At 49.4% G+C, this 14559-nt stretch overlaps 1 protein-coding gene across 1 annotated transcript; it reads left to right on the top strand.

Annotated features, from left to right (window-relative positions):
- The first annotated feature begins 500 nt into the window (after positions 1 to 500).
- LYRM9 (LYR motif containing 9) lies at positions 501 to 14290 on the top strand. The gene is made up of 4 exons (XM_059908957.1): positions 501 to 551; positions 11410 to 11552; positions 13218 to 13310; positions 14204 to 14290. The coding sequence occupies exons 2-4, from the start codon at positions 11427 to 11429 to the stop codon at positions 14219 to 14221; spliced, it is 237 nt and encodes a 78-aa protein (XP_059764940.1). The 5' UTR covers positions 501 to 551; positions 11410 to 11426; the 3' UTR covers positions 14222 to 14290.
- The last annotated feature ends 269 nt before the right edge of the window (positions 14291 to 14559 follow it).

The following is a 14559-nucleotide window of genomic DNA, read 5'->3' as shown; positions in this document are numbered from 1 at the left end:
TAATTATAGATGGGTCTGAAAGGAAGCATGCCTATTACTCTCATATTTATTCTTTTGACAGGTGTTATGGGACTGTAATTTGATGAAATGACTCAAAACGCAGATTCCCATCCAAATATAATTCCTGTCATCAACAAGAGTGGTTTAGGAAAAGTCCGTCTGCAAGCCTTTTCACGGATCTTGAACACCCCTCATATTTTAGCAGCAATCCATACTCAGGAAAATGGGGAGAGCCTGTCTTTAGGGCTTATATCCGAGGTAGCAAAAGCCAAAAGGAAGAGTGGATGTTTAAGGTAAAGAAGGTTGTGAGTGGGACAGCTTTGTTTTTCAACCGGGTGTACTCGGATCAGGGAAAGGGCACCCAGTAGGGTTTCCTCATTAACAGACCCCAAGTCCCGCGCGCGGCCGATAGAGGGCGCTCGGCTCAAGTCGCCCTGCAGGGGCGGTGTTTCGGCGATCCGGGGGCGGTGCTTCGGCGATCCGGGAGCGCAAGCGCACTGGTGGCCGCCGCGTCCGCCGCGTCCGAGGCTGACGTGATCCTGTGGAGGCCGGTGAGCCGCTAGGCGCCGGCGGAGGGCGGGAGCGCGGGCGGGCGCACGGGGGCCCGAGCCACCCGGGGTGGCGGGGACTGGCTGGGGATGTGAGGTCTCGGGCGTCCTCGGCCTGGCGCGGCTTGTGGAAGACTCAGTGCCGCTGCCTTTCCCTCGCCGACCCTCTTGCCTCCGGAGAGCCGTGTGCCCCGGAGCGCGGCTCCTGGACGCGCCGCAGGCCTTGCGGGGACGGCTCGGGCGGAGGAGGCCCAGGACGCCGGGGGGTTGGGGGCGCCGCGGGGAGCCCAGGGGTATGCGGGCGCCGGGCCAGCTGGTGGAATGTTCCTGACGGGCACACGTCTCCGCCGTCGGCCTCAGTTTGCCCATTTTCAAAAGCAGTCGTAGCCCCTGCACGGGCCGAGTGCCCGCAGCACCCCGTGAGCGCGCTTACCTCGAGTCACCTTCACCTTTTGGTTTACGCTTCTGCCTAACTGATCAAGTCACTCCGTGGCCGAAACCCCTGAGGCCTTAGGACTAATTTTTCCTTTTGTTTGTTTTTACACAGCATACAATTCACCCACTTCAAGTGCACAATTCAGTATCTTTTAGTTTAGTCGCAGGACGCAGGCTGCGCTCTCTGCGTCCACGTCCACCCAGCCACACTCTACTCGTCCTTCAGACCTCAGATTTTATGTTCCTTTCTCAAGAAACCTTCTCTGACCCTTGACTGGGTGAGGGACCCCATGAGCCAGTCTCTCAGGGACCTGAATTCCACTTTGTAGTATTCAGTTATAATTGAATACTTGGTTTTTATTATCCTCTGTTATTGTGTAAGTTCTGTGGGGTTAGGGGTTGCCTTGATTTGTTTCCGTAACGCCAGCAGCTAACACTTTATTGGTGCCCAATGACTATTTCAGCACACACGTGCCTTCTGTGTGTCAGACTCTGTACGGTACTAGGGATACAGCCATGACCAAAATAAGCTTCCTGCTCTCCTGGAGCTTATGTTCCAGTGGGGGAATGAATACAAACAAATAAGTAAATATATATCGTGGTGAAAAATGCCGTGAAGAAAAAAAAAAGTGCCGTGAAGAAAAGAAGAAGGGACTATAGTGTGCTCAGAGAAGGTCTCTTAAGTGAGACTTGGATACATGGGCGTGTGAGCCACGTGGGTGCCTGGAAGAGTGGTTGGGTATATGTGAGGACAGGCGAGGAGGCCAGAGGGAGGAGGAGCACGAGAGAAAAAGGGTAACCAGGCACGTTCAGCTCAAGGGTCCTTGGAGACAAGCCCTGGGTGTGTGTAGAAAGAGCTTGAGTTAGGAAGGGAGAAGCCCAGCTGTGGCTCTTAGCTGGTTCTTCTGTGTGACCTTGAGCCTCAGTTTTCTTCCTCTGTAAAGTGGGAGTAACAGGATTGGAGCTTAAGTAGGCCCTTTGAATTACCCAGCCCCAGTATCTGACACCTGGTAGCTGTACAATACATCAGTTCCTGTCTTTGGCCCTCGAGAAGAGTGTGTTGTGGCCTGTGTGGGCAAGGCCATTGGCACAAAGCAGTCTAATATCACTAGATTCAGTTTCAGTTGAGGTTGCTGGTTGCTCTACTTTGCAACCAGCATGTTTGCTTTTGGATGATGTTTCTGGTTTGCTTTGGCTGGAATAGCTCACCAGGTTCACTTCAAACTCTCAAGGCCCAGGGTGGTTTGGGCTGACAAATGTGATGTTCAGGATCCTTTGAGACAACAGGTGTGGTAGAAAGAGCTGAGGATTCAGAGCCAAAGGATCTGAGTTTGAGACCTGCCTCTGCCACCTGCTGGCTTTGTGACTTCAGGACAGTCCCCTTCTTCCTGGCTTTAGTTCCTCTTTGGTAAGTGGGAATCCATCAGCACACATTTATTGAGCCTCTGTTATGTACTGGGCACTGTTGACTATGGAAGGGTGACTAATATAGTCTCTGTCTTCCAGAAGCTGACAAACAGCAAGGAACACAGGTAGCCAGGTAGAGTAGGAAAGGGTAAGATGTCCAAGCACCTAACACGTGCCAGCCCCTGGGCTAGGCAGTGTACTGATGTTAGCTTGAGTGATCTTTGCAAACCCCCCATGAGGTACATACATATTCTGTTGTCCAGTTTACAGAGGAGGAAGCCAAAGGCCAGAGAAGGTGAATTTAATGAGAGAAGTTGGAACCAGACTTCAGAGGGCTTTGGATAAAGAACATTCCACAGAGGTTTTGGAGAAGGATGTGTTTTTTAGGACGTGGCCTTGGGTGGCACTGTGAGGGCTGGACTGGAAAGAGAGAGGCTGATAAGGAGGCATTGTTACAAAGCTGGGAACCGAAATAGTGTCCATGGGGCTGGATCTTGAGAGCCTTGACCATGTGGGAGAGAGACTGGAGGAGCGAGGATTGTTCCCCGTTTCTGGCTTAGGAGAACATGCGTTCACGCTGGAGCCCCGGAGTTGGGGGGAGCAGAACCATTCTGTTCCTATATTGTGACTTGACCCATCCAGAAGAATAATTGCATATTTAAACAATGTCCTGTGCAGGCTTAATTTAGCTTTATCAGTGCTCAGTGGGGCATAATTTCTGGTTATTTTCTGTAGTTCCATTCTTTTCTTTCTTTTTTAATGTATGACTTTTTTTTTTCCCCATTTATTTTTATGTGCCCTATGTCAGGGCACAGGTTAGGGAAAGACAGTGGGATTAAATGGGGCCGAAGGCCTGTTTCTCAGGATCTGTAATGGTGATACCATTTGGCTCCCAGGAAATTCCCTTTGTGACTTTATTTTCACTCTTTTCCTTTATTCTGTCACATTCTCCTTGGGTTTCCTAAGAGCTTTTTTTTTTAGTATTTCTCTAGTTGCCCCTTTTCTTTGTGTAGTTGACATTAGTCTTAGGACTTGTTTTTTCATCTGTATGCAGGGGGAAGCCATAGATGAGGTCCTTGGGTTTCTGAAAAGCATGGAACAAGGGTTTATGGAGAAGGTTGAAAACCAAGAACTGGATATAGTATAGTCAGGTGCTTTCATGAATGCTTGGACCTGGCCCTGAACGAGCCCTGGGGAGAGTTCTCAGTGGGGTCCTTAGCCCTGATCTGGGCAGCATTTGCGAGTGGCTCAGATATAAACATTGGTAGTGTTAGAAGCAGGTAAGGGCATGGGCTTTGGAATAAAATAGGCCTAGGTTTGATTCCTTACCTGACCATGTACTAGCTGTGTGGCCTCTGGCAAGTTACTTGAGAGGTTTCTCAAGAGTTTCAGTTTCTTCATCTGTAAAATGGGGCTAATGATACCTACTCCATAAGATTGTTGTGAGGATACTTGAGATAACACATGTAAAGCTGTCAACACCTCCCTGACATATGCTAATCACTCCCTGAATGGTAGGTAGTAAGACATGCCATCAGCTCTGCAAAGGCCAGGGGTAGGAGAGCCATGTAACACATCAGGCTGTTCATCTCTGTGGTCCTAGGGCTGAGTCCAGAGTCACACACGGGATAGATGCTCAGAATGGCCTTGCATGGGTGACTGACACAGCTTGCTGGGCTTACTCTCTCTCTTTGTACCGCCTTTGTACCTCGTATTTGATTGTTTCTGTGCTTTTGTTGTGCTGAATTGACTTGGATAACAGACAGGATCAGGTATCCCAGAGATTGTGGCAGATTGTGACTCTGGACTGAACTAATAAAATACAAGATGGGGAAACAGACTTAAGAATAGTTCGTGGAAAAAAGGTTGCTTTGAGCCGAATGCCAGGGCCATGTGAGGGCCAGAGCAGAGAATGCAGTCTGGGCTGCATTCCTTGGATTCCCAAGTGAAGGAGGTGGCATTGCCATGTGAGCGCCAGTGCCCACGGAGCCGGTCAGAACACAAGCAAACCATGGTTTTTCCCTCTGGGCAATATGTTTAAGAGTGAGATGGATAATGAAGGGATGTGTGTGTGTCCAGAAAGAGGAGGGCGGTGAGATGGGGAAGCATTGGGGGTTACGGCACCTTCAGGATGCTTATCTCGGAAAAGATATGACTTGGGGGCTGGGATGAGTGACTTTGAATAATGACAGACTGGACTTGGTGGTAGGTTAGGGAGACTTTAGCCCCAAAGGGCAGAGCTCAGAACAGCGAGTAGAATTTTACAGGGCAGATCTTAGCTCAGAAGCGAAAGGACTTTCAGCGCCCTGCCTAGAGGGAACGCTTTGAGGGAGAAAAGGTGGGTGACTCCCTGCCAATGAGAAGAGATTCTTTGACACCGAGTGGGAGAAGGTCACTTTCAGCTCTTTGGCATCCTGCTTTTGAAAGGTGGCCTACTTTGCCCTGTTTCTATTCATTCAGGTTAACACCTTTTCCTGAGAGCCTGCTACTTCGGTGGCCGCAGGATGAGTAACCAGAACTCAGTTCTGATTTGGGAAAAAGCTAAATAAGTTTCACGTGATCTGTAGTTTGATTTAAAAGTAAAAAAAAGATGTATTTCTTTTTCTCCCGGATGTATAGAGAGCTAACTGAATCAATGAAATGCACAAACCTCTTCTGACCTCAGTCTGCACCAGAGGCTTCCTTTAGCAGGCCATTCCTATTTCGGGTAGAAGCATTAAAAGGGCATCATAACGTATTGTTTTCCCTTTTGCTGCTCTTCCAGGGGCAGAGAAGGGCCTGGGAGAGGAACCTCATACTCAGTGAGCTGCTACCATGAACCAGGCGTCTATGTCTCTTATTTAATCCTCACATCAGCCTTGCCATGGTTTGGGGCCCACATGCTTGACTCTTCCACGCAGTCAGTACTCAGGGACAGAAAAGTGGCCTGAAAGTTGTTGGGGAGAGGGAGGATTCAATCTGACACCCCTCTGTTTAGTGGCCACTGTGTGCCAGGCACTGTGGGAGTGATAAAGTGACAGAGGAGACTGAGCCGGGAAGAACGTAGAGTGCGTGGGGATTTGGTTACAGATGGGAGAGAGGTTGGTGGTTGATTGGGGAAAGTCTTCAACACCCCACCCCTCCATCACCATGCATACATACTAATGACCCTAGAGTTTGTTCTGTGGGTGCCATTAAAGGATGTCAAGCAAGGGGCTCACAGATGAGATTTTTGTTTTTAGAGGCTCATTCTGGCTGAGCATAGGGAGGGATTGAAGAGTCGACGTTTCAGAAGGGTGTTGGATTAATCCTGGAGAGAGTCTCTGAGAGCCTAACGGGTCCTTGGAAAAGGAGGGGCCCCCTTTCCTTCAAGAACTCAGGGAGGTTGGAGCACTGGAGCTGGAGCCGGAGCCCACATCCCAGCTCCACCACTCCCTGGTTGTGTATCCATGGGCATGTCAGCCCACTTTTCAGCCTCAGTTTCCACATCTGCAAAGTGGGGATTATAATGCTTTTTGTCAGAGGGTAGTTGTAAAACTGCACCATGCCTAACGCATCAGTCGGCTCTCAGGTGAGGCTGAATTTCATGGTGGTGGGGAGCCGAGGATATTCTTGTCTGATGACCTCTCCAGACTGAGTGAGGTAGGAGGTGTCAGTGGCCTGCGGGAGTTCCTGCTGGTGAGCTGGAGGGAGGCTGAGGAGACTGGAAGAGGCCTGGAGTATTTGGGTGGGAAAGGGAGGGTGTTTCTGCCAGAGGGGATGGCCAGGAGTACCGAGGCATGGAGGACACTGCAGAGGGCAGCGGTCCTCGCTTTATAACGGGCAGGAGCACAGGCTATCTCGGCCACATTTGGACCTCCAGGGCCTGAAGGCAGGGAGGAGGCTGAGCTGTTGTTTTCTCAAGCTTAGGGGTTGGCTGGATTTTGAGGTTGTTCAGTCAGCAGGCATTGATGGAGGAGTCCACTGTGTGCTAGGACTGTGCTAGGCACTGAGGCAGAGGATCTGACACAGTCCTTGCCCTCGTGGGCTGGTGGGAGAGATGGACAGGCAAACACAGGGTGATTCCTGCACGTGCAACAGGCTGTGGACGCACAAATAAAGATGGGAGTCTAGTTCTGTGTGGGGGTAAGAGGGATAGGAGGAATTAACCAAAAAGAAATTATTGGAAGAGTGTTAGGAGCTCCCAGAACCAAGGGAGAAGCCTAGAGAAGTGTGCAGGAATCTAGACATTTCTGGAAGGCCAGGCAGCAGGACCTTCAAGGACAGTTCAGAGCAGGAAGAAGCTGATCAGGACACACTTCTCAGGGGTCCATAAACTCATTTGCCGGCTCTTTGTCACCATGTTCAGGAACCTATTTCCAGAGGTGGCAGATACTCAAGTGGCCTAGTTTGGGTCTGATGCTCTCCCTGTGGCCGGGAGAGATGCAGCCACTGGCGGCAGTCTCAGCAGGCCACGCTCAATGGGAAGGAGTCATCCCTCAAAAAGAAAATTGGGGGTGAAGGAAGCTGTTAGGAAGAACCACAGAAATGTATTACAGGATGAATAAAAGTCCTTTGGGGGCAGGGGCTAGTGTTCCAGGCAGCACTCACCGCGGGCTCTGGAGCCGGACTTCCCATATGGAAAGCCTGGCTTCTGCTCTCACAGCTGTGTGACCTTGGACAAATTTCCTCCCTTCTTTTTGCCTCCGTTTCTTTATATGTAAAAGGAGAGCATAATGGTACCTCTTGTAGAGTTACTGAGAAGATTAAAATTAGTTAATTCTTGTCCATTTTTAGAATAGTGCCTATCACATGATAAGTATTCAGCAAGGCAGTTGTAATAATAACTGTAAATGATGACGATGATGATGATGATTGTTATTATCATTAAAGGAACTATAGGTGGTTTTTGTCAGTGTGCCTGGCAGGTAGGAGAGTGAGGAGGGATGAATCTGGGCAGATGAGGATGCTTTAGGAATTGGCATCAGCCTGAAGAGCTTAAGACTTTATTCACTAGGTGATGGAAAGCCATCTGTGATGGTTAAGTTTATGGGTCAACTTGACTGGGTCATGGGGTGCCCAGATATTTGGCCAAACATTATTCTGGGTGTGTCTGTGAAGGTGTTTTTGGATAAGATTAACATCTAAATCAGGAGACTGAATAAAGTAAATTGCCCTCCCTCACGTGGGTGGACCTCATCCAAACACTGGAAAGCCTGAGTAGACTGGCCTTTCCCTACCGAGAGAGAATTCTCCTGCCTGACGCGGCCTTCGTACTGAGACATTGGCTCTTCCTGGTTCTGCAGCAGCTTCTGGCCTTCTGACTCAAACTGGGATATCAGGTCTGCAGATTTTGAACTTTCCAGCCTCAATAGTCATGTGAGCCAATCTCTTATAATCTCTTTCTTTCTCTCTCTCTCTGTATATATATGTGATTGGTTCTACCTCTCTGGAGAACCTTAATACATCTGTTATAGGCCAAGCATTCTGTCACGGTGCTGAGACTATAGCAGGCAAACATGACACAGACTGTCGTGTGCCATCAGAGCTCAGTTTGCCTGGACTCAGTAGCCAGTGTTGGGTGATGTGATGCGGGGTGGTGGGCAGGGGCCAGAGCAAGAGGGGGTCTTGGAGGCCATAGAAAGCAGTATGGATTTTATTCTGTAGACCAGTGCTTTTCCAAAGTTCAATACCACTTTCATGATTCTTGGCATATCCAGATTTCAACTGCATTCTTACTTGCTTGATACATTTTTAAAAATCACTTTTCTGCCCGTTCATTTTTTAAACTGTTGTAAGCCATAATACCTATGAGATTATGGAATTTTTTTTCTCATTACACATGAAAATAAATATAAAAGCATGACAATAAAAAGATGTTGGTCCATACACTGCTTAAAATATTTTCATCTTTGTCCCACATTTTGGGAAAAGTTGTCATGAGTGATAGGGATGGGATGGACATGAGGGGTTTTAGGCAGGAACGTGACATGCTGAGATTTATGTTTTGGAAAGATTCACTCTGGCTGTTGAGTGGAGAATAGATTGTCAGACAATAGATTGCTGGGAACTCTTGCAGGTGTCTGCCTGAGTTGTGATAAGAGTCTGAACCGAGGATGTGCAGTGGAAATAGAGAGGAGGGGACAGATTTGAGGGGCGTCCAGAGGTAGAATTTGATAGGACTTAGAGACCAGTGGCATGGGGTTTGAGGAGGAGGCAGGTTGTCTCTGTGATGGCTTTGGTTTGGTTGCCTGGGAAGACAGAGGTGTCTTTACAGAGGCAGGGAACTCAGGTGGGGAGGCTAAGGTCGAATCCAAAGAGCAGGATATGCGAAGCAAGGGTTCCCAGGGCTACCGGGTTTGACTACAGATTTAGCAATGATGCTGTGAGGTTCATTGCGCCTTAATAGCAAACCCATGCTTTAAATTAAATTAAAACATTTTTAGTTTAACTCGTCTGAGTGGACCCACACAGGCATTCTCTTCTAGTTATTACTGAGAATGACTAAGTATTATAATTGAGCTGAAAATAATCTCCCGCCCATACTTGCTGGGTTGGTTTCTAAGTATTGCTTGGGTTTTTAAGTAATGTAACAAAGTTGTGTTCTTTCCAAGTGTTAATTTTAAAGACTGCAGATGGTAACCATCTGTTACACGACTAGCATTTTACAATATTTGATTAGCACTTTATATAGTTTGGGAAAGCCTGCCAGTGGAGTCTGCCCATCAGTCTTCGGTGCTGTGTCCTCTGTGGTGGCCCTTGAAGGTCTCTGTCCCCACGATATGTGGCTCCCCTCTGTTTGTTGTGCTGAAGTGGGACTAGTCGGACGGGCAGGTTGATATACGTGGCAAGAGAACCTTGAAGAGCCCTGCCCTGTTTGCACTCTTCCTTAGAGCTGGAACCATCAGAGCTCATTGGTGAAGCAGAATTTGGGAGGGCTAGATCTGTCCATCGGTTAGGACTCTTTTGGTTGCAAGTGACGAAACAACAAACCCAAACCTGCGGTTTGTTGGGACGCTAGGCAAATCTGGGACTGCCTTCAGGTGCATGGTTTTGGGGCTCAGGTGACTTTTTATTTTTTTTTTAAAATAAATTTATTTATTTATTTATTGGAGGCGTTGGGTTTTCGTTGAGGTGCACGGGCTTCTCATTGCAGTGGCTTCTCTTGTTGCGGAGCGTGAGCTCTAGGTGCGCGGGCTTCAGTAGTTGTGGCACACAGGCTCAGTAGTTGTGGCTCACGGGCTCTAGAGTGCAGGCTCAGTAGTTGTGGCGCATGGGCTTAGTTGCTCTGCGGTATGTGGGATCTTCCCAGACCAGGGCTCGAACCCGAGTCCCCTGCATTGGTAGGCGGATTCTTAACCACTGCACCACCAGGGAAGTCCCCCAGGTGACTTCTTTAGACTTGGTTTCAATCAGGGTCTCAGCTCTGCCGTCTGCTCTGTGCCTTCAATCTCAGGCTTCAAGAGGAGGCAAGATGGCTTCCCTGAGGGTGAAGTCCTCTCAGCATCAAGTCTAGAGGGAAAGAATGAAGCCTTTCCACTCACTCCTGCATTGGTGTTGAGGTTTGCTCTGACTGGACCAGTTCGTCATGTGCCCATCTGTGAACCAGTCCTCGTGACCATGTGGATAAAAGGCTCTGATTGGTCAGGCCTGGAGTGGAGCCCCACCCAGACCTTGTGGGCTGAGACCTGGAGGGGTGGATTCCCAGTGGCTCATCCCAGGATGTTACCAGGTGGGAGGATTTGGGGGGGCAGGCGGCCACCTGCCCACCCCAGTGTCAGAGTGAAAGGCCATAGTACCAGGAGCAATGGGCAAATTTAAACTGTGGAGACAGACATTTATTGTTGCCAGGAAGATCATATGCTGGAAATGGAATGAAGGAGCCTCTGAAACTAGCTCCTTAGTAAGTTTCCTTTCCTAATTTGAGATAGATTAGTATTTAGATTTAGTATTCTGGTTCTCTTTTTTTGAGTGGGTGGGGATTGTCTTCTTTTTATGTTACTTTAAAACTAAGGCCCCTCACTTAATCTTGGTCTGTTAGCATCTCCATTTGGAACACAGTGAGCTTCTCTCTCAGAGAGGGGAAATCTGTGCAGAGGAGATAACAGATTCCATTCAGTCCAGTTCAACAAACAGGGCACGAAGCATTGGGGCCCGGGCCAGGCTCAGTAGGTCTGGCAGCTGATGAATCCCCAGCAGTGTGGGAAGCGCTGTTACAGCTCCAGGAACGTGGCACTGCACCCCCCACCCCCTCCAGGGAGGGACAGTCACGAAGGGCTTCCCAGAGGAAGTGACACTGACCTGGTCCTGGAAGGATGAACACAAGTTCCTCACATGGAGGAGACGGGGAAGGGAGCTCCATGCTGAGGGGGCTGTGTGTGCAAAGGCACAAGAGGTGACCTACTTGCCGGCTGAAAGGGTCTGGGACAAGTTCCTTGTGTCTGACTCTGGGGTGAGCCGAGAAACTGGTTCCAACACTCATTCTGGCATCACTGTGGGGGCGACTGGGGAGTGACAGGCTTCAGGCAGGGACACCAGGCAAGATGCTGTAGTAGAGGTCCAGGCAGGATCCTGTGGAGCATCTTGTTAAATTGCAGGTTCTGTCCAGTAGGTCTGGGGTGACATTGTGTTTCTAATTAGCTCATGGGTGATGTCGATGCTACTGGTCCAGGACCGCACTTTGAGTAGCGAGGCTCAGACCTCTGGGCACTCTCCCCTCTGTTGCCTGAAGTCAGCTGGTTTCTCAGTGACTGTGACGCAGGATCTTCCTGCTCATCTCCCTATTCCTCCTGGCGTGACACCTCCTCATCCACCACCTGAAGCTGGTCTCCAGAAGGAAGACAACAGGATGAGGCTGTGCCTCTCCCCTTTGGTTCTTGCAGGCCTGCTCTGAGCTGAGACTTCTGCAGGGCCGAATGCCCAGCCTGAGCTCGGGGTCTGGGTTCCCTGGGGACCTGGCTCCGCACTGTATCAAATGCGTCTGCTTCCCAGAGCGCTGGAAGCTGGGGGCCAGGGCTGAGTATTGGCTTGATGCCTAGAAGTGATGCTCTGTGTTTTCCAGGGACAGAGGTCTTGCAGATGGCCCCGCTACCGGGGGCAGAGCTGGTCCAGAGGCCGCTGCAGCTCTACCGATACCTGCTGCGCTGTTGCCGGCAGCTGCCAACCAAGGGCATCCAGGAGCATTATAAGCATGCTGTCAGGCAGGTGGGAGTAGGGTCCACTGGGCTTGGGGTGGGGGGCTTCCTGTAATAGGGGGCCTATCACAGGGTTGGAGGCCAGGGGCAGTGGGCAGGGATGGTTTTTCCGGTGGTGGGGGTGGGGGTGGCAGTTCCCTAATAGCCACCGGAAAGCAGCGCTGGCCAGCCCAGCTCCTCTCGCTGGTTTCTGTTCCGGAAACAGGATGCACCCAGCACAGCAGCTCTGTGCCAGCGCTTGAATAAGGCAGCTAAACAGATGATTAAAATAGAGTGTGAGACATAACATCATTTTGACAGGCATACCTGCCAATAATGCACAACCTGAATTTAATCATGAGAAAACATCAGGTAAACCCAAACGGAGCAACCGTCTACCACACAATCGGCCTGTGCTCATCAAATGTGTCAACGTCCTGAAGCACAAAGGCAGAGGACTGCTCTGGTTTAAAGGGGACTAAAGAGATGTGACAACTAAGTGTAAGGAGTGATCCCAGATTGGATCCTGGACCAGAAAAAAGCAATGATTATTAAGGACATTATTGGGGAAATTCATGAAGCTGGAATATGGACTGTAGATTAGATAATAGTATTATATCAGTGTTCAATTTTCTGAATTTGATTACTATGATTATGTAAGAGAATGCCCTTGCTTACACACCCGAAGTATTCAGGGGTTAAGGGCATGATACCTGAAACTTTAAATGCTTCCAAAAATTTTTATACAAACCCATATAGAGAATGATAAAGCAAATGTGGCAAAATAGTAACAGTTGGTGATTCTGGTAGGGAATTCTTTCATAATATTCTTGCAGCTTTTCTGTAGATTAAAAACTATTTCCAAATAAAAAGTTAGAAGCTAAAATTTGTATATAGTATGGAAAGTAAAAAAATAGAAGTAGCAACAGAGGGTTGTGGAAACATGGAGAAGGAGTAGTTAGCTATCTGAGGGAGTCTGGGAGGACTTCCTGGAGGTGAGCATTTGAGGTGCTCCTAAAGATAAGTAGGAGGACGTGTGGGGTTGAGAGTGACATATCAGAGGGAAGTAACCAGTTCTTTTGAAGGGCCATGAGAGCCACACCAGTGAACCTGAATCTCATGTTGCTTTTCAAAGGCGAACATCTGGTCAAAGCAAACAGCAGCCCTGCATTGCTCTGCTTTGGGCCTGGCTGGATTTTCCAAAACCACCCTCTCCGCTGCCCCTCCCTTCCCTGCATGGCTTTCCAGCATGGGTCTGGAGAAACTCTGCTCTTTTCTGTGGTGAAGCCATGCAGAGAGCTCAGCCTGGTGAAAGCAGCTTCCTGGGAAGAGCAAACGAAGCAGAGAGATGGAAGTTTCCCTTAGGCCTCTGCTACCCGATAACCTTTGGGCCCAGCTTGGTTTGGGGGTAACTTGGGGCCAGTCTTCCTTTTCACGGCTGCCCTGCTGGTAGGAGTACAGGCTGTGTAGTCAGATAGTCCAGGATTCAGATGCTGGTGCCATTGCTTAACGGCAAGTTAGAGTCTCTGAGCCTGTTTCCTCATCTCAGGGTGGGATCATCATAACGGTCTGTGGAGGGGTAAGAGCGATGCTGAGTGTACAGTGCCCACAGTGTGCCTGGCCCACAGCTGCAGCTCTGAAGCTGCCAGTCCTGTGATTTTTGCCTAGTCATCTTTCCCTATGCTTAAACCTCCAGAGTTTCCGAGTTCATTCGGATGAAGACAACCCTGAGAGGATCCAGCAGATTATTAAAAGAGCCATTGAAGATGCTGACTGGATCCTGAACAAAGTAAGTGCTCGGCTCCGACTTCCACCTGCGAGTTGGGGTTGAGGGCTGTAATCTCCTTGACCACCAGGGGTCGCCCCTGCCCCACAGTTGAGACCGATCAGCGCTGTGGAGGTCCCCCCTCCCCTCACCAGCCGCTCCCCTCCTCCAGAAGCCCAAAGGTGATGGCAGATGCCCTTCTGGTTGCGTTTTCTGCCAGGGGGTGCACATCCTTAATCCCTAAAGGCAAACTTCTGCCTCATGGTGCTGAATAAGCTGAGATGGGGCCACAGGAAGAAGGAAGAGAACCGTCTTCCTGGTAGCAATAGTGCCAAAGCTGGCAGCAGCCTTGTGACAGCTCAGAGAGGAAAGCTGGGTGAGGCAGGGTTACTGAGGAAACATTCAAGTATCTGTTTTGGTAGAGGCAGGAAGGGAGTCAGGAATACAGACAGGCTTGCTGGTCCTTACACTTGGTATTAGAACAGCTTTGAGAGCTGGAGCACACCCCACCACTCTGTCCTTCTGAATCAGATCTCCAAAGGTGGGGTCCAGGATTTGTTTTTTAAACTCAGTGATCGGACTAGTTGGTTTCTGAATGTTGTCTTCTATAACCGGAGATTTTTTTTTCTTCTGAACGAGACTCAGCTTGAAGGGAAGACTGGACACACCACAGTTTTCAACTCCACTGTTCCCAGTGTCTTTCTTACCCTCTCTCCCCAACCCCATCAGCTTCCTTTTCTACTGGAACCAACTAGAGACTTGACTGTCTGATGCCTGCTGAGCGGGTTCCACTGCCTCTAAGAAGCCCTTGCAGGAGGCGGCTGAGGCCTAGTGACCACAGTTCTTAGGACTTCCCGGGTCCTCCCTCCCCCCGCTGGCTTCCCTCACCCGCTTGTAATGATCTCTCTGTCTTACAGTATAAAAAACAAAACTGAGACTCCAGGACATAGTGAGTGCAGCTGCCTTGGAGACACTGATATTGAGAGCCCTCACTTCGCCTGGCACTAATCAGCAGCAGCAGTTTTGGAATATCCACTAGTCTCGTTGGCTGGGAGCAGGAAATCAGGGGTAGGAGAAGCTGATATTTGCTCAGACGATCTTCTTGCCATGTTTGTGTCTCCAGTGTCTCCTTTATGTTTGCTTTTCCAGCTGGTTATGATGTGAGATTTGGGGAGAATGTGTTTTCTCACTTTGCACTGAAAGTGATTCATTTATTCTGGACATCATTCTTTGAGACCCAGAGCCGATGTGCCCTCCTAGAGCTGCGTGTTCA

Source organism: Balaenoptera ricei, chromosome 20 (genome assembly GCF_028023285.1).
Source record: "Balaenoptera ricei isolate mBalRic1 chromosome 20, mBalRic1.hap2, whole genome shotgun sequence".
Taxonomy (NCBI): domain Eukaryota; kingdom Metazoa; phylum Chordata; class Mammalia; order Artiodactyla; family Balaenopteridae; genus Balaenoptera; species Balaenoptera ricei.
The sequence above is the reverse complement of the archived record's forward strand: the minus strand, read 5'-3'. Positions and strand labels throughout refer to the sequence as shown.

What these genes read in the sequence shown, in the direction of transcription:
- LYRM9 (XM_059908957.1), top strand. Translation starts at nt 11,427, where the DNA reads ATGGCCCCGCTACCGGGGGCAGAGCTGGTCCAGAGGCCGCTGCAGCTC. An exon ending in ATAAGCATGCTGTCAGGCAG is followed by an intron (nt 11,553 to 13,217) that starts GTGGGAGTAGGG and finishes TTAAACCTCCAG; the next exon opens with AGTTTCCGAGTTCATTCGGA.